Source organism: Orbicella faveolata, unplaced genomic scaffold, assembly GCF_042242905.1.
Source record: "Orbicella faveolata isolate gen_17 unplaced genomic scaffold, um_ofav_v1 contig_26, whole genome shotgun sequence".
In the NCBI taxonomy this organism is placed as follows: Eukaryota; Metazoa; Cnidaria; class Anthozoa; order Scleractinia; family Merulinidae; genus Orbicella; species Orbicella faveolata.
The window spans coordinates 3,875,567-3,895,000 of NW_028301554.1; the positions used below are offsets into that span (position 1 = coordinate 3,875,567).

General features: G+C 39.3%; 1 protein-coding gene across 1 annotated transcript; it reads right to left on the reverse strand.

Moving 5' to 3' along the window:
• Positions 1–4,780: 4,780 nt before the first annotated feature.
• LOC110045349 (NADH dehydrogenase [ubiquinone] 1 alpha subcomplex subunit 9, mitochondrial-like) lies at positions 4,781–17,301 on the reverse strand. Its single transcript, XM_089295355.1, has 12 exons — positions 17,152–17,301; positions 15,825–15,868; positions 14,221–14,338; positions 13,472–13,569; positions 12,799–12,890; positions 11,661–11,802; positions 9,955–10,057; positions 8,357–8,427; positions 7,002–7,078; positions 6,393–6,488; positions 5,953–6,019; positions 4,781–5,243 (listed from the first exon to the last, which is right to left on the reverse strand). The coding sequence occupies exons 1-12, from the start codon at positions 17,183–17,185 to the stop codon at positions 5,061–5,063; spliced, it is 1,125 nt and encodes a 374-aa protein (XP_089151481.1). The 5' UTR covers positions 17,186–17,301; the 3' UTR covers positions 4,781–5,060.
• Between the last annotated feature and the right edge of the window lie 2,133 nt (positions 17,302–19,434).

The following is a 19,434-nucleotide window of genomic DNA, read 5'->3' on the forward strand; positions in this document are numbered from 1 at the left end:
TCCGAGTGTGGCACATATTTCTAAAATGCCGCATTTTTCCTAAGTGTGGCGCATTTTTTTAAGTCTGCCGCATTTTTTAAGGTTGGCGCATTTTTCCAAGTGTGCCACACTGTCTTACGTGTGGCGCATTTTTCCAAGTGTGCCGCATTTTCTTAAAGTGCATATGACATGAAAATTAATTCCTGGTTGTTTGAGAGGCCTTTCAAAATACAGAAGCATGGCGTTTTTGTTTTTGAAATTTTTTTTCGTTTTAGAGATATTGACCTTTTTCTATTATGCAAATTAGATCAGTGATGACGTCATATTGTTTGCAACTAAAAATGATAAAAAACCTAATAAACAATATCTCTGGAAATATTGAAGCAGTGTTCTTGAAACTTGGCACCACAAATGTACATCACAAAAGAAAAAAAATGACACCCTTAGTGTTGTTGCTGTGACAACAGCTTTGACGCTGGTGCTGTCTTAATAGAAACTGAAATTCCCAGTTTTTGTCTTAAACTAAGAACCATCTACCCCACCCAATCTAATGATGGGAGTCAAGACATTATGGGAACTATCTCTGTTCCAAGTAGGACCCTGTGTCTCATTGTAGAGGTTGCAAATGGGGATATTTGTTTTTTTGACAGAAAGAGACTGGAGCCGAAAGAGTTGCTATGCCAACAGCCCTAAGGGTGTCATTTTGTTTCTTTTGTGATGTACATTTGTGGTGTAAAGTTTCAAGAACACTGCCTCAATATTCCTAGAGATATTGTTTATACAGTATTTTACCATTTTTAATTGCAAACAATATGACGTCATCACTGACCTAATTTGCATAATAGAAAAAACGTCAATATCTCTGGCACATTTGGAAAAGCAAAATTAGTTTGTCAGTAACACGTATATTGTTTTTTAACGTATTTAGCTATTAAATTTTCTAACCTAGTCGAGGAGACCGCCGGTAGCCCAATCGGTTACGTATCTGACCTGCTGTGCGGTTGGAAGGGCAGATATACGCTCGACGCCAGTCGGGGGACTCCGCTTTTACTTTTTTTGTACTGAATAGATAATTTTTTTTAAATTTGTTATTGTGTTATTTTTTTGATTTTTTTTTTAATTTTCTCATTTTTTAAAATATTTTATTTTATTTTAGTTACTGCATGAACTACAATAAGACAAGAAAAGGAGATACAAAAGATAACGCAGAAAGGAATGATGTGTGTTACAAAATAGAAACAAAAAATAATAATTACAAACTTTTACGCAGTACAACATATTGAGTAGGTGCTTTACAAGGGAAAAGAAAAAAAATAATAATTAGTTAAATAAATGTTAACCAAATTAATTAATAACTTAACTAAGTAAGTAAAATGTAAAAGCTCAAATAAAGCCTTTCCACTTTTTGTTGAAATTGTCAGAGGTTTTAGTTTTTATTGCTATTTGTTGTAAAGTATGTAATTTGTTCTTAAGTAAAGAAGGAAGGCCGTCAAAGGGATTGTGGATTGTGCTAAAGATATATAGTACTTGGCCACTAGGGTAACATAGTTTAAAATGTCTTTTGATTCTGTGGTGTTACCATGCCAACCAAAAATGATTACGTTCGGTAAAAGTTATTATGTTTTAATGTTTTTCCAACCACCAATTTTGAAACGCAGACCAGGTTATTTTTTTATAATCTTCAGACATTTATCGCATTGACCGGCGGGTTGCCTGCCAATTTGAGCTGAGTTAAACTACGCAGGCAAGCCGACGGTTGTCGGCGATTGTCGGCGATGAAAATGTTTTATGTGAACACCTACTGCGGACGCAAAGTACTCCAGTAAGACGATTACAGGTGGAATGGTTGAAAATTGCGCCCATTCGATTTGCATTTTACTCAAATTTGACTACGTCGGCGATCTATCGCAGATGCGCCGGTGATCCACTGCAACAGATCGGCGGGCATTTTCAGTTGCAACCGGCGACTACGTCGCAGGTAGGTCGGCGGGATATGAGAACCAGGCTTTATTTAAGAAATAGAAAACATGTAGCGTGTTTCTATCGAGTTTTAGTATAAATCTACTAGCGTTCTAACACGAATACCGTTCTCTGATTGGCTACGCTACTCACTATCTATTCTGTGATAGATAGTGAGTAGCGTAGCAGTGTGCCCTTGTTAACAAAATGAAGTACGCTTCTTGACGTTTTCGAAGTGTCTATGAAGAGGATTTAGATAAAGTTTTGAACGACTAGTAGATTTATACTAAAACAATTAGATTATTCGCTGTCGATTTCTATGCGTGATAGAAATCTCGAGCCCATAATATAATTCTTTCATAGAAACGCGAGTGGAAGTTTGGGAGAACGAGAAATCATGTGTGGGAATACGAGCCGCAGGCGAGTGTTTTCACTGCCTTTTCGAGTTTACCCAAACTTTCATGAGTGTTTCTCGATAGAAAACTCGATAGAAACATGGAGAACATATTTTCTATTTCTTTTAGAAAACACCGCGACGAAAACAAAAGGAAAACAGCTTGTTAACTTTGATTATCAAAGTGTAAATTATCTTTGCTCGCGCCATCATTACGTCAACAGCTCGTGCTAGTTCTGTGTTTTCTTCGAGTTATATAGAAACACGATTTTTAACCAATCAGCACGCGTATTTTCTTAGGGCTGTTTTCTAAATGGACTATATATATTATATATATATGTATATGCAGCCCGAAAGGATATGGTTTTTCAGCGGTTTAAGTCATAAATAGGGTATCAAGTTTGGCCATTTTGGTCATAAATAGAGTATGGTTTTTGCACTTTAGTCTTGATATGGTTATGTTTTTAAGAAGGAAGCCACTTTTTCAGCATTATCGAAAAGAAAACAAACAAAAGCCCTTCATAAATTCTGATTATTGCAATTCAACACTAATCTTAACTAGGGAGATCGCTAACTCGAACCAAAATCGATTTCCCCTCTGGATTTCCGTCATACATTTACTGTAATTTTACCCTTGGTAACTTCAAACTCTCCATAACTCGAACCTCCCGCTAACTCGAAGCAATTTTCGTTTCCCTTTAGGTCATTTTCTATTTAAGAAATAGAAAACATGTACCGTGTTTCTATCGAGCCATTAGTAGAATTCTACTAGTATACAATGCAAATGCTGCAATCTGATTGGCTGAGCTACTCGTATACTATTTAACAAATGGTAAATGCCATAGCGTGTACTATTGAGTTATGGATGCACGCGGGAGGTTGCTGAGCACGAAAGAAGCGTAAGAGTCGCACGAGGCGATCGCCTCGTGCGACTCTGGCTTCTTGAGTGCTTAGCAACCTCCCGCGTGCATCCATAACTCAATAGTGCACGCTATGGCGTTTACCATTTGTTTTATAACATAACACTGAGACATTGGAACAACAGAAGTCCTTTTATTGAGCTACATCACAAAAAAATGTTCGTGTAGTCTTGCATGACAAGAGAAAACAAGCGCGCGAAAATTCATTCATGACAACCGACTGCACACCAGTAACTCGATAAAGTTTCATCTTCAGACAACTGTGAAGACAATTTCGCATTCCTGGCAGAAGGACGTCGGCCATTACTTTGGAAACAATGTCTGTCAAAAGATTTGCTTTGTAAACATTAGCACACACGTCAGCAGCGTACACCCATGGGCAAATAGTAGACGCTAAATTAACCAATCAGAGCGCGCGCTTTGCTTTAGTTATGTTATAACAGCCATTAGTATCACCCAACTAGTGGACTAATGCAAATCCTGCATTTTAATTGGCTACGCTACTAGAGGTCTATTAGTAATAGTCCTCGAGTAGCGAAATTGGCACAATCGAGCGTGACGCTTTTCCCAAATAAATATTTCTTCAACTTGCATTTGGTAACTTTATTATTGTCTTTTCTGTCCGACTTGTTAGGTGATACTAAAACAATTAGACCCTTCGCCCTCAAGGGCCACGGTTCAATAGCCCATTCGGCTTCGCCTCATGGGCTATTGACCCGTAGCCCGCAAGGGCTACGAGTCTAATTGTTAATAAGAGTGCAGTAGCTGTCGGTCGTCCACGAAATGCGACGGTTTTATCATTTTTCCGAAGTTTTGGAAGAAAGTTTAGATGTAAATGGATAATTATATTCCTGAGAAGACAAAAAGAAGGACATAAACGGGTTCTTGACTTTAAAAACTCGAAATTATTGAAAAACCGGTGCGCGCGCTTAAACAACAGCAAATTTACCAACGACAATTCAATCCGTGCGACTCTGTTAAAGCGTAAAGTTCAATAATGCGTCGAAAAATATTTGGAAACCATTATTTGCGTCAAATTTAAGTTAGAATTCTACTCAAACATAGAAATCTCGAGCTCATAATCTAATTGTTAATTAGAGTGCAGTGGCTGTCAGTCGTCCACGAAATGCGGCGTTCTTATCGTTTTTGTGAAGTTCTGGAAGAAAGTTTAGATGTAGGTGGATAATTAAATTCCTGAGATGATTTAAAGACGGACATCAACGGTTTCTTGACTTTAAAAACTAAATATTTTAAATAACGGTTGCGCGCGCGTAAACAACTGCAAATTTACCAATTCAATCCGTGCGATTTTGTTAAAACGTAAAGTTCAATAATGCGGAGAAAAACAATTGGAAACCTTTATTTGCGTCATTTTCAGTTAAATTCTACTAAAACAATTACTAATTAGGAAACGAGGAGGTTTTTAATGTTGCCCACTGTCCTCAACAAAATCAGAGATAGGGCGCGCGGCTGTAGACGAAGATAAGCCAAATTTAGTCCAATAACAAGAAGAAAGAAAGCAAATATGTAACTTTTTAAAAATAACATCTCTATTTACCATCTTCACGTCACTCTTACAGGTTATAATTCAACAAGTACACCTAGTTACTGGGACCAATATTTATTTTAAAGTTCGCCATAAAATCGGTTAATCGTCAATTGAACTCACAGTCAACATCCATGGCAAAATGCTCAGATCTTCTTTACCACTCAACGAGGTCAAACACTCGATTTTCAAGGATCAGTCGCAGTTTCAAAAGTTATTATTTACAATTTGTAAGCCTTCGTTGCCGAGGATTGCTAGCTTTTCACTGGGCCGCGTACGAGCTGGTTGGTCGGCACGGCGCATCGCTGTCCATAGCGTCATCAAAGAAGAACACATCCCTGTGTCGTCGTAACACTGAAATGGCGATGGTTTCTAATGCAGATGGCTCGACGCCGAGGTCTGCTAGTCCAGGCAAACCTTGTGTAACCTGGTCGGACAGGAATTCCTGTTGAAAATAAAAAATATATGTATCTATTAATAGAGGCCCGAGTCAGAGCTTAAATAAGTTACACGAGATCAGTTCTTTCACAACCTGCCTCACAATTGACCATGCCGCAAGGAAATTGCGAGATAAGTTGGGCAAAATATTTCAAGTTTAAAAGGGCCTTATTTAGTTTTATTATATGGAGAAGAGTGTTTTACTGGGAACTAAACCACTCGTAGATTCCATACGCCACTTTATCCGGGACCCGAGTGGCGTATTTTCCGTATGTCACCTTTGTGAGTGTCGTATCGTTCAATGACGTCACGATTCCCGCCTTTTGCTTTTGTTGAATTGGTTTCTCCATATAATAAAAAGAACATTACAAGGTGGCGAGAAGATATGAATTTTATGTTCTCGTGGTAAGAACAATATCTCACTCGTTCGCTTCGCTCACTCGTGAGATATTGTTCTTGCCACGAGAACATAAAATTCATATCTTCTCGCCACCGTGTAATATCCTCTATATAAGTGTACTTTAAAAGCGCAGGTCTTTCTATGGAGAAGGATAGAGATGCCAGCGAGCATCTTACAAATTGGGTATTGTGACTGGAAAATGTTCGGGAATACGTTATTCACGAGAAAAGGTCCAGTCTTTGTCGCGAAAAATGCCCGAAGCCAAGGCTTGTCTGTTTACATCCAAGGTTACATTCAAGTCAAGCTCCTTTCTTACCCTAAGCAGCATGTCTCTTGTAAGGCGTGGGTTGAATATAGACTGTTCCATGCCCCAGGCAACCATGCTGCAAAGCAAAATACAAAACACTTAGAAATTGCCCTGTTCACTAGAAAGCCTCTGTTTTCTAACTCAGAAAGCGCATTTCCTACCCCACCTCCCCTCCCCCTTCGTAACCCACATAATTGGTGCCCCCCCCCCCCACCCATCACCCTTGTCTTGTGCCAACGCCATCTTTAATCACATTGTATAAAATCTACTCCATTACCACACATGCACAAACAAACTTGTGGAGTCTGACGGTTTCGGGTTGGAGAATGGGGGATGGTGGAGTAGAGAGGGGGTCACAGGGGGTACAGGGGACCTTCTAAGGGATAAAATCTAAAATAAAGGGGAAAGGGGATTTAACATGGTGATAACTCATAATAAAAACATCTTACTTGTAAATCGGCCTGGGCATAGTGTAGTATCGCAGGTCCTTCCTCATCAACCGGTAAATGTAGTCCAAAATGTCAAGCAGATAATACTCTTCTGGGCTGCAAGTAGAGCGAAAAATAACTCCACAATTCAGAACTCAAATCATGAGAAAATGTTGAATTCCGTAAAAGATCGTCTTAAAAACCCGCTCCAACTCTCCCTTCACAAACTTGAAATTAAAATAAATATCAAAGCATTCTTTAAAGAAAAGGATATTTTACAGTTATAGAAGAAACCAACATAACCTTCATTCTTGCACAAGTATATTAAATAGATCTCGCATTTGAACAGTTCCTACTGGCTTTATAATTAATCATACAGGTTGGTGGTATAGATTTCGATCTTGAATTGCAAAGCTTATAGGTTCCAATCAGGATTTCTGAGGCCTGTGTTTGTTGTTTTTAAAGTTTTCTTTGAATTTAAAACTGTAAGCACCTCATCCTCTCCCTCGACCACACCCCCCCCCCCTGCCTCAAAATTGACATAACTAATCGTGAATGCAACATAGCTGCCATTTCAAGCCCCACCCCCTCTCCCCTGCCAGTGCTAAGGACAGTGAAAAGCTACCTTACCCAGTTAGTTCAAATGTTTGTCCAATGCTCTGGTCGTTCGTAACCGCATTAACCACAGCTTGGGCTACATCCGCCACCTACCAAAATAAAACGAACAAAAAGTATTAGGCCCTGGCCACAGTGATGCTTTCTCTTTTAGAAGTATCCTTCTTCGTATCAACCAAACCGAAGCAAAATATTTTCCCCCAATTAGCGTTTCCGTTTTGTTTTCACCTGTCTGCAATAATGCTTTTTCATTCGAAAAGGCATACTTTTTGATGCGTTTTAACCTGTCGTCCACATTAAAACGCCCGAAAACGCTGACGCTTTTTTTTAGCACTGTTTTTAAAAGCCCCCGTTTCCATATGTCCACATAAGAAACGGAACGTTTTGAAAACGATGCCGTCTTCAGAAGACTCCACTTTTGATACCGTTTTCGAAAGGTTTTATCAACGTTTTCGGGTGTTTTAGTGTGGACGATGGGCGAAAACGCATCAAAAAGTGTGTACTCTCCAATGAAAACGCATCAGTGTGGTCAGGGCCTCGATGAAGCATCGCGATGATTATCAGTATCATCGTCATTATTATTATCACAATCACAATCGTCGTTGTCGTCATCATTATAATTGTCATCATTTGAACCCTTTGATACGCAAGCGCGCATATACGAGCGCTGAGGGATGGTGCTCTTTGCACCACTTGGGACGTCATCAATTGAAATGTCACCAGCTATTCTTGATATGTAGATAGTAGAACTGGGATAAATCTATCCGCACAACAGTTGATTTTGGATACCGACCACATTCTGACGAAGCAAATTGAAAAACAACCTTCACAGTTTTGGTGCAAAAATGGTTTTAAAATGGCCCATTATACCTATAATTGATCAAGGTCCCATTTCCAGGCTTTGTCCATAATTAACACCCAACTTTTTACGGCAGCCAGAACGACTATGAAATGCAAAAGGTGGCGACAGTAAAAGGGCCGAGAAAAAGGAAAGGAAAGGGACAAGAAAAAAATTCGAAAACGGTAATCGCAAAACACAAAACAAAACAAAACAAAGAGATGTCCAAATTTTGGCTTATGCGCACACGCCAAATTAAAATGTTGTACATTTTTGTGCCTAAACTTGCGGAAATTTATCATTTTGGTAAAACGATGGCTTTTTCAGCAAAACTGAGGCCCATTTAGCGTCATGGCAGCCAAAAACCTGATTTAACGGTTAAAAACGGCATTTTTGGGCGAAATTTTGCGCGTCAAAGGGTTAACCTGCCATCACACAAATTCAGTCTTACAATATTAAATTTTCCTTGATCTATGAGTCAAAGACATCCCCAGCCAGCCCTCCAGTCAGTCCATAAAACCCAAATACTCACATAAACAGGCATTTTGGTTGTGTTCATGCCTCCATCAATGAGTGGAATGCCCATTGGAAATCTCCCGAGATCTGAAAACACACCGGGAGAATACTCTTGTCAGTGACAAAAATTCTCGAAAACACCAAAACATCTTGCGGCAGAAGGCAAGTGAAATATTAATAAATAAAACTACACATTAACTTTTGAAGGAGACATGTTTCCACAGTTTTCCACTGTCATTTTCAGTTATGTACAAGACACTGTGAAACCATTGTATAGAGGTATTTAGAATTGCTAGTGACAAAATTATTGCAAGCCAAAGGAGATAGGTGAGAACTACAAAGAGAGTTTTAAATTGGTTTACAGTACGTTTTTCTCACTGGACAGCTAGATTCTGGAATCTTGAGTTGTCACACTCGTTACAAATTGTAGGATTCCACGTGCGAATTTTTATTTTAGCTTGCCATTTATGTATGCAAATTAGGACTATTTAAACGCTACGGTTTCCTAGCGCGCCAATCTTTTCAACGTTTTCTCTAGCTTCAAGTTAATATTGTTGCGGAATCTATACTCTACCTAGCTTCACCGTCATCGCTACAGTCAGGAAACATTTGTAAGTCTTTATATTCTGCCCTGTATTTTTCATATCGCTCGGCTCTTCTTCACATGTATTTTTACTTATTTTTCTAGTCGAACCTCGCTCGCTAGATCTTTCAATTCTCAGCGGGCTCCTCGAGTCTCTTCAACAGAGCGTGAGCTCAAAATCTATAGACGCAGCGTCAACAAGAACTGTAAGCTACACAAATTCATCATGTTTAAACAAAGGAAATCACGACCGTGACGGTGTTTGGATATCTGATCTTAATTAGCATAGATTTTTACGATTTTATTTCTCCGTTTTCTTCTTAGTTTTAGTTGCCATTGAGAAGATATATCAAACACTAAGACAGTGTTGGACCATACTTCGCAACACCTCACAATTCGTCAAAAATACTCTGCTGCGTGCCGTATTGTCAGCTCTCTCCTAGGTGTTTCGAAATATTCCCAGTGGTCAAACATGGTCCTTCGTGAAGACATAACGTACATGTACCATTTTGAAATATCCATTGTTTTGTTGGTTTTCCTCAAGAGCATTAAATTTAGCGATTTTTGTTTAAATGTAGGAGGTCACTGATTGTGAAAAAAGTAAACGAATCAAGAAACTTTTTTTCTGCGGCACACTTGCAGAGAAGAACAGTGCCAGAGCACAGGGTATGAAATTATCCAAAACGTTTGCTAACATATGATCAGGCATTTCCAATTTGTCAAAAAAGGAAATGTTTTGTATAACTATATAATAATCACTTTACACATGCAGGCATTTTTGTCAACAACTGAAATTTAATCGACTTTTGAGACAGCACAAAGCCTGCACAGCCAGTCCCTTTGCAGAAATATTAACAATACTTAAACATCCTAGGCCTCACATTCATGTGAAAAATTCCCTGTCTGGAAACATAATCACAAGGCTTAGGATGTATAAAGTATTTTTATTCAAATCCAGGCACCACTTATGCAAAGGGTCTATACAGCGAGGCGATTACCGGCACACGCACAGTGAAACTGTACCAACTTACATGCGTAGTAGTTCAAGAAGTGATCTTCATGTCCAAAAAATGTGGCAGGTCGCAGTATGGTGGCTTCAGGAAACTCCTGTCTCACACCTTTTTCCCCACGAGCCTGTCATAAGAAAAAAATAATTGACAATTTGTAACAATGTACAAGTACATGGTGAACTCTCTCTGTAAACTCTATTGATAGATGAACTAAATACATAAAGGCTTTGCAGGGTCACAAGACTGCTGCCTAACAGGTGTGCCATCGCCTGAGGTATCTAAGTTACAAGAATGGGTGACTAAATTAATTTTCATTCAAGGAGTGAGAGTGGGCACCTAAACATGGAGCTTTCATTCCCATCTAATTTGTCAAATGACGTCAATCCCTGATAACCGGGAATAGACCTTTCTCAACTGGGCGGTTTGTTGCCTCATTTCAGACCATGTGATGATACTCTTGAGAATTCTTCCTTTCAAATTTTTAATTTGTCACCTGCATATGAATAAATAATTTTTAGATGGATAAAAGAACAATTCTCTTAAGAATATGACGTGGTCTGTAATGGGAAAACAAACCGCCCAAGCCATAAAGGTCTATTACAAGCTGTTCCTGATTGTGACTTTGTTGTGACACTGTTTGTACGTGTACATGTATGTATGCGCCAATTATCGATTTTTTTGGTTTTGTTCACATTACAACATAAATAGTATTCTTCCTTGACAATGACCTTATCACTTTACCGAATGTTTAAGTCCAAAAATTCGATTCACATTTAGTATCTAAAGGAAAATCTCAACAGAGAGAAGGGGGATTCCCCTTGGACATTCCCCTATATTTCCCAAGTCACATCCAACACCCAGCCCCCAGGATTGACCACAGCAACTTTTATCCTGGACTCCTAAAGCAAATTTCTTTAGGCAACAGCCTTGGTGTATTAAAAAACATCTGTCTTTACACACTCAATTGGTCACTTAACAATAAGGTGTAAACCTCTCAGATTCTGCCAACCAATTGAAGGGACGCGTGGCAAAATGCTTTAAGTGACTCTTGAACTCATGTCAAATTCTCCTTTCTTGTACAAGGAAGTCAAAAGCAATTTTCCAGGAGAATCTTCCAGTCTGTCAGATGTCACTGAGGTTATTCTTCCATGCACTCCTTTAATTCTTTACTGGTCATAAGCCCAGTAAAAATAGGGTCACTAGTGTCTCTACATGTAGTTCGGGGGTTGTAGCCTGTGAACGCAGACGTATTTCCGGCTGTCGCTTGTCTCCGCTGAAAATAACGTCTGCGAACCCGAGCTAGGAAACGATTTCTGTGACGTAAAGACTTTTGTTTCTCTTTGGCCAATCAGATTCCATGATAGAATGAAACTCGAGTGCTCCTCACAGCAAATACCTCACGCAGTAGTTCTGGGGCTATTTGAGCTAAACTGTGATTGATCATTTCCTGGCTCGGGTTCGCAGACGTTATTTTTCAGCAGAGACATGCAACAGCTGGAAATACGTCTGCATTCGCAGGCTAGGGGGTTGTTTTAGGACAGCAAAATCTACAAATCACAGGTTGTCTGCAAAAGTCAGAAAATCAGTGTGGAAACTTTGGAGTCCAATTTCATAGGTTCACTTTGACAAGCATAAATTGCAGTGTAGGCAAACATAAGGTGATGTCTGAATAACAACTCAAATAACATTAAATTAAGAAGGAAAGAAATAAATTCCTCTTTCAGGACCTTGGACTGTAGGAACTTTGAAGGGCTTTCTTCACTGGCATTGAGAGCTGACACATGGATTAGACGCTTTACTCCCGCCTCTCTGGCAGCTTGGGCAATAACTCTGGCTCCCTCACAATGAGTGTCATCAAACGAGAAATTCCTAGAAAAAAGTATCATATTGAGCATGAACACGATAAGTTTCACTGTGTCAATGTGAACCAATACTGCAAAGAGTAATCATCTACTGTGTAGACCCTATTCATAAACAGCTGCCAATTTAAAATTCTTTTGTATGCATTTAAATTAGCCCAGCTAACCTCGTTTGAGAGTAAAAATTCTTTTGAATTATCAACTCAAAAACGAAGTTAGTTGGGCTAATTTAAATATTTACAAAAGATTTTTTAATTGGTAACCATTTATGAATGGGGCCTATAAGGCAGCAGAACTGACAATGATGTGTACAATATTAGAGTGCAATTAAAAAAAAAATTAAAATAAATGAATACATTTAGAGAGGAAGTTACATCAGCCTACATCAGCTGGTTTTCATGCAGGTTCTCTATCCTGGTCAAATTGGAATTTGGAAATGTTGGTTTTAAGGAGGAAGGAAAACTGGAGTACCCGGAGAAAAACCAGTGGAGCAAGGCAAGAAACAACAACAAACTTAAGCCACATTTGACATGGGGGCGGAATCAAACCCGGGCCACATTGGTGGGAGGTGAGCGCCCTTACCTCTACACTAACCCTGATCATTGTTAAATGAACACAGGTAGCAAAAAAATATAAACTATTCTCACAGTCCCTCACTTAGGGATTTGGATGAATTGGATTGAAGATAAAAACATTTTAACACTATCTTTTCAGAAGTAATTCTTGCTCAATTCTGACTGTTCTATTACATGTTGTTATATTTGCGGTTAATCTTTTACTGAAGATGAAGGGCTTGAAAAAAACTTCAGACAAGTAGCTCATGAATACAAGTCTGCTTTCCCTGGGCAAGTCTCTAGTTTACTTTTATTATGATTTAGTTGGCAGATGGCTTGCCTGGGCCCTTGCCCATTACACAAATGAGAAAAAAGAGTAATTTGCCCCCAAGAAAATCTGCTTGTTCCAGAAAAGAGGACAGCTCTTTTTTTTTCCAGCCCTGGAAATGTACCTTGTTTCATATTGTCTGCCAATCAAGTTGATCACACAATTTGAATGCTTCATCATTTTAGCCACAGACTCAACATCCTTCAGGTGATAATCCTGTCATCAGTAACATTTACAAGATTAGAATTAAGATATGAAAATACAACTCTACTTCATAACAGGGGGACATGGGGACTACTGTAAAAAAACGCAAAATATAAATTTGCTAATAACAAGGAAATGCACATTCTATGTGGGTAAATGTAATTTAGGCAAAGTTAAATGCGGTCTCCCCTAAGGTGGTGTATGGGGTGGCCAGGGGATTTAAGCAGGGTGCCTTGATTTTACAGCTTGGCTTTGGATGTCAAGTCATTCTGCGTGTTTTTCTTCCTGGTAAGTACACTGTAGGTACATTCTTTGTTTCCACTGTTTTTTCAGCATGATAGGGCCTGGTAGTTGCTGCTCACCGGATTGTCATGGATACCCTACGCGCTCGGTTTAGTTTGTTCTTGGGCTCCACCATCCTTTCAGACACCACTCCCCACGCTCATCTATCGTTGATGACATTTTAAAAGTTAATGTGGATGAGGCCAGTGACCTTGATTTTGTTTTTCTCTGTTTTTCTTATTTGGCCATGCCTCAACAATTTTTTGGGTCTGGCTACAGGCTTAAAAGTACATGTACAAACAAATTCTTACAAAGAACATTATCTGTCCAAGATCTCCCATCAGCCTGAGGCTTCGGTAATCCATTTCATCTCCTCGGTATGGAACAATGATTTGATTTCCACCGCGTCCTAGGGCATACAAAAAAAAAAAAAAAAAAAAAAAAAAAGAAAATGAAATGTTGCTTTACAGTAACTGCTAGTGCAATGGCCTTTGTGATCAGCAGACTGTAAATCATTTGCTTATCACTCTATTCCATGTCAGTGTCTTCTTTGTAACTTTTGACAGTAGGGGCACTCGTTGACATTGGAAGGAGGCACTTATCAGGAAACAAAAGGGGTTGTTATATAAAAAAATGACACTCCAGGGGGAACTCTAATTACGAAAGGAGGCAGAAGCACTAGATCAAGGTATTACAGGAAACATATTTTCTTGCATTTCCCATACATATTTATAGTTACCTACAGCTGTAATCTGTTTTTTTGGGAGGAGCAGTGGCCTCATGGTTAGTGAGCTAGTCTCCGGATTGAGCCGTCAGGGTTTGAGCCCTGGCCAGGGACATTGCGTTGTGTTCTTGGGCAAGACACTTTACTCTCAGAGTGCCTCTCTCCACCCAGGTGTATAAATGGGTACCAGCGAACTTAACGCCGGGGGTAACCCTGCGCTGGACTAACATCCCATCCAGGGAGGAGTAGAAATACTCCTAGCCACTTCATGCTACAGAAACCAGGATAAGCTCCAGCCTGGTGGGGCACTTGGCTCATAAGCAGACTTTACCTTACCTAATCTGTTTAGGACATATCTTCCCAAGAATCCAGTGGCACCGAATACTGTTGCTACAACCCCACTGAAGGATGACCTTCCACCAGGTCCTGCCTTCGGCAAGTAACTGACACTCCGCTGAAAGGAAACAGTGCGACAGGATAAATTACAAAGCACATGTAACATGTACATGTAACATGTACAGTAAAACTAAAGAACAGTAAAATTGAAGCTTAATAGGACTTTCTGGTGGCACAAACTGGCATGCAACCACAACTCGTTGAACAACGTTGCTGTTCAACACGTCAGAACAACCCTTTTCAGGCTCAACCCTGCATGAACGTACATGCACGTACCAATCCAGAGTCCAATTCGCAAACCTTTAGCCAGGCATGTCTCAAACAAACTTTAGCACACATATACATTGTGCAGCTCCAAAAAATATCTACACTCCTATTTTCCTGGGGAGGTGGGGGTCTGTACAACCAAAAAAATTAAAGAATATATGAAGCTTGATTGAAATTTCCAGAGGGGTAGGACGGGGTCTTAGAAAAAAATTCCATCTGTGGGGGTGGTACAGATACTTCATGGAACTACATATTGGACAGTAAGATTGTACGGCAGTGAAGGTTTCAAAGTTTCCCTTAACAGAACTTCCAGTAGAACAAATACATATACTATAATTCTTAACTTTTATCATTACTGTGCAACTGCTTAGAACTGCCTGAAGCTCTGTGAAAATGAAATGAATCAAACCCCCAGATGCTCAAAGATAAATCTATTTTTGAAAAATAACCAGTCTACTGTAAGCTGTCTTGATGGCCACTTCATAAACAACAAATTGGTGACCATTTTTATTGGTCACTTTGCAAAGAGTTATATGCCTAAGAATGCCTTGGTCGGAATTGTCACACTGTTAATTAAGAGTATCATAGATAACCACAAATATGAGTAATGGTAAACATGTAGGTTCTGTGCCTCATAGTAACTATTGGATTATATTCATGTGTACCATGGCCATCATCTTGATACAAAGTCACTTCAACACAAGTCGTTTTAATACAAGTTGAAGTTGATTTGCTACACGTCTGAAGTTGATTCGATGCAAACTGAAGTCAATTCAAAACAAACTCCATTTACCTAAAGTAGTTTCCATTCGCTACAGAAAATAAATACATTGTGCCTAAATACATACCCAGCAGCCAGAGAGTGTTTTCAAAAAGATAGATACCCAGCAGTCTGATATTATTAATGTTCTTGTTTCCTGGTGGAGAATTTGTTCCACTGTGAGGCTTGCCTGTCTAGGCTCCTTTCAGAGAAGTTGTTAAAGTGGAATTGGCTGAAAAAGTTCAGAGACCTCCAGACAAACATCTTCTCCTTCTGGTCTTTTACTCCAGAAACCAAATTCTATCAGTCAATTGCTGGTGTACATATGTAATGCGAAGATGAAAACACTTTCCTTAGGATATTTCTTCTAGTTTACTTGTGCTACGAAACGACTTCAGTTTGTATTGAATTGACTTCAGTTTGTATCAAATCGACTTTGATTTGTATTGAATCAACTTGTATTGAAGCAACTTTGTATCAAAATAAGTGTAAACTGGATTACATGTAAACCAATCACCTGACAAGAAACTGCCACACCAATCACTGGCCTTGCAGAGCTACCTGAAATTCATGAAAATAAACTTGAATCATACTTGACTGAGGGCCTCTTCATGTGAGCTCGGTAGCCGGGCTGGCTTGGTTACCAGGACAAATTTTTTTGTCTGTTCATATGGGAAATTTCAGCCTGGTCAACCAGGATGAAATTCAAGAAACACAACCAAAATGGTGGAACATAAACTTGTCTCGTTAGCGTCTGCCACAGTTTTGCAGACTCTTGTAACTTTACCAATAAAGATATTTCATGTACTTCTGGAGTGAAAATACATACAAGACAAAAATTATGCATTTTGGCCCTTATGTTGCAAAAGCGAAGCAATTTTTTTAAAAAAGGTTCATCCCCACCACATGGGCTGGAGTGTTCTTGCCTGGCTTCTCATATGAAAACATCAATATTTTTACAAAGGAATGAGTGGCAAGGCAAGATCTAAGAAACCAAGCCAGCCCAGTTGACCGGGCTTGTATGAAGAGTCCCTAAATTGTTTCATCAATTAATCCTTATCAGATGGAGACGTAAACATTCGACCTACAATTCTCTTTACAGTTACTGTATGTTATGTGATGAAGTAGAAAAAAGACAGGAAAAAGGATTTAAAGTCTATATAGACATGCAGAGATTGCTGAAGAACACACAATTTGTAAAGAAGCACCTGACACATTCCCTGTGCAAACAAAGAAATCAAGACAACCTGGTCAAACTGTGCTGATATGTGCCTTCAGAGAACCGACACTAAATAAAACAACTAAACATGAGAAGGTTAAGGTGGGATAAAATGATTTAAATTTGTTTTCTCAGTGTTAGCATGATATAATTGATGTTCACATTCTGGGATTGTAGCAAACAGTGCATTTCCATGCAAGTTTATGTAAAAAAAAAAAAAAAGTTAAAAGCCAGAAAGGGTAGTGGTAGTCAGGAGCTAACACTATTAGATAATGGTTTGACATTGGTTTGACTATGTTAAGCTTTTATATTTTGCAAAATTTTATCAGTTCCAGTGTATTTGATTACGAGGAAAACCAGGGTTTTTGTTGTAAGTAATCTGATAGCCACTGTATAGGGCGAGTGTCGCAAGTTTTTCACAGGAAAGTTCACGTGAACCATACAGAATACAAGCAGACTTTACGATTCAAGTACCGGTAGTCTGGATCAGGGGACAATTCGCTGGTCACCGCAAACTTTGATCACATAACTGAGCACAGATTGAAACCTCATTAAAACTTGTTTTTTTTTCATTTATTTTAGCTGGTGGACAACTAAGTATAGAAATCATAAGTAAGATACTTACAATACAGCTTTCTGAAGCCTTGGCTGACCAACATGGCGGCGCTGTAAACGACGATCAGTGCCCGCGGTATTCCGTGGTCAGTAAACTGGACAAAAAGATTGAATTATATACAATTACACAACGTGTCCTCTGCAGGTCATTCTCGTCCCTAGAGTAAGCCCAGACAGATTCTGCTCAAAAAATGTTAAAACGTTGCTCAAAAGTTCCTTAAAATCGCAAAAGTTGCTTAAAAATTATTTATAGTTGCTTGCTGAAAACGAAGAGCAGCAAGCCGGCTCTGTTCCTGTGCAATAACAAAACGAGTAGTTTCAGTTCAGTTACAGTTTCTTGAAGACCAAGCAATAACTCTGGACTCATCCTAGTGCTTTCTGTGGCAACTGTTTTACCTGACCTAAGGCGCTTTCCTGCTGGGATGAAAGGGTGCTGAGCAGACTAAATACCCTCTCGGCATAGGGAGAGCTGGATTGGACAAGGAGTCGTTTCTTTACGAGAGAAGCCCTGGATTGGATCTCTTTGCTACTCTTCTTCATCGGATTCTTCATTGTCAGAAGAAAGCGCCTTTTTGAGCTAGTTGTACCATATTTGGAATATTAACACAGGATACCCATTCTGGAAATGAAGTCACATCCGGTATATCCATATTTGGAATCTATCAACACAAGCTACCGATCAAAACGCAAGAGAGTTTCTAGTGAACAAAAAGTTCTTGTGAATTTCCAAAGAAAACGTGTTAAAATATCAATTACTTATCTGAATGTGATTTCGAAATAGTGAAAATATGCCAAAAGATGCTAGCTTTTAGAAAAGATGCTGTAAAGCTGCTCACTCTCCAAAAAGTTGCTCAGAATCGAAAAAGTTACTAAAAATCGTAAAAGGTGCTCAAAAGTTGCCGTGCAGAATCTGTCTAGGCCTACCCCAGAGCGCCTATAGCTGCCTATCTCTCTGAATCGGCGGGGTCTCGGCACGAGGAAAAGGTAGGTCTGGAGACACGTCACTGGCAAGGCCCGGCACGAAACAAGGAAAGCGATCCATTCAACCAAAATTTCCGGGCTGAGGTTCGAAAATTTCTTGGTACCGAATGGATCGCGACGGGTTCGGACGGTCTCGTTCCATTCTTCCCGCTAAGCGAGTTTCGTGCTTATTTAAAACGGAGGATGTTGGATCACTGTTTCTCGTGTTAGAGCCAGATGACGATTTAGACAGTAATGTCAATAATATTGTGTGAGCTGTTTCATGCGTAGTAATTTAACCTGTATAAAGGGTTATCAGTGAACAAACCGTTCCCAGATATTTGCCGTATGAGTCCAAACACCACTTTCGAAGGACGAAAAGAACATTCCAAATTCTCTCGGAAAAATAACTCGTCTTTAAAAGCCGATAACAGCAAAAACATACACTTGGTTTGCGAAGCAGCTACAGACCTGTTTGTAACTGCACATGGATGTACGAGTAACACAGACAGATCCGCAGTTAACAATCCATAGAAGCTGCAATGATAAGCGTTTTTCTCCATGTTGTACATGGAAAATAGCGAACAGCGATGTACTGGGATTGAGAATGGGTCGAAATGGTGAAGTGGAACGGTCCATTTCGATCGGACCGGTCCAACCGAGAAAAGTGGTCCACCTCGAAAGGTATACCTATTTTTTCGAAACTTTTCCCGTTGGACCGAACCGATCCGTTCAGATTTAGACTTAAAATTTCCGGAAAGTTTGGTTGAATAGATCGCGTCCAAGGTGAATCTGAAGACCCTAAACTTATTCGATAGAGCTTCGCGCTCTCTAAGCTCGGCTTGTAAGATAGTCCATTTCTTGGACGAAGATTTTCACCATTTCAAATCTCGAAAATATCTACTAGTTGTTTACAAAGAAAAAAAAAAAACCCGTTGAATTGCAGCGCCTACAGACCTAAAACAGCCCATCATATGATTAAATCATCGTCTCTTGCCTTCTTGGTGTTAAAGAATAAAAAAGAGAACTAACTACTGATCAGAAGTGACATTCAGAAATACCGTCAAATTATCCCTGAAAGCCAGTTTTAAACTTCCTTGAGGTTTGTGGATAATTTGATCGAACTGCTTCATCTCGGGTAGATATCAAAGAGAAAAATAAAACAAACATATAATTTTTATCATTTCCTAAAAACACAACTATTTTGGGGAGAATAAACCGGCGTTAAAGCTACTGGAAATCTTTGCCTCGATCTCCAAAATTGACTGTAAAGAATCGGAAAAAATATGGAAATGAAAGAACTGTAAAGATCTAAATTTAATTTGGAATAAAA

Excerpts from the sequence above, each read along its gene's own strand:
- LOC110045349 (XM_089295355.1), bottom strand. The coding sequence starts at position 17,185 with ATGTTGGTCAGCCAAGGCTTCAGAAAGCTGTATT. Across the intron at positions 8,428-9,954 it reads CTTCTTGAACTACTACGCAT|ATCTCGGGAGATTTCCAATG; the intron begins GTAAGTTGGTAC and ends GTGTGTTTTCAG. Across the intron at positions 7,079-8,356 it reads CAACCAAAATGCCTGTTTAT|GTGGCGGATGTAGCCCAAGC; the intron begins GTGAGTATTTGG and ends TTATTTTGGTAG.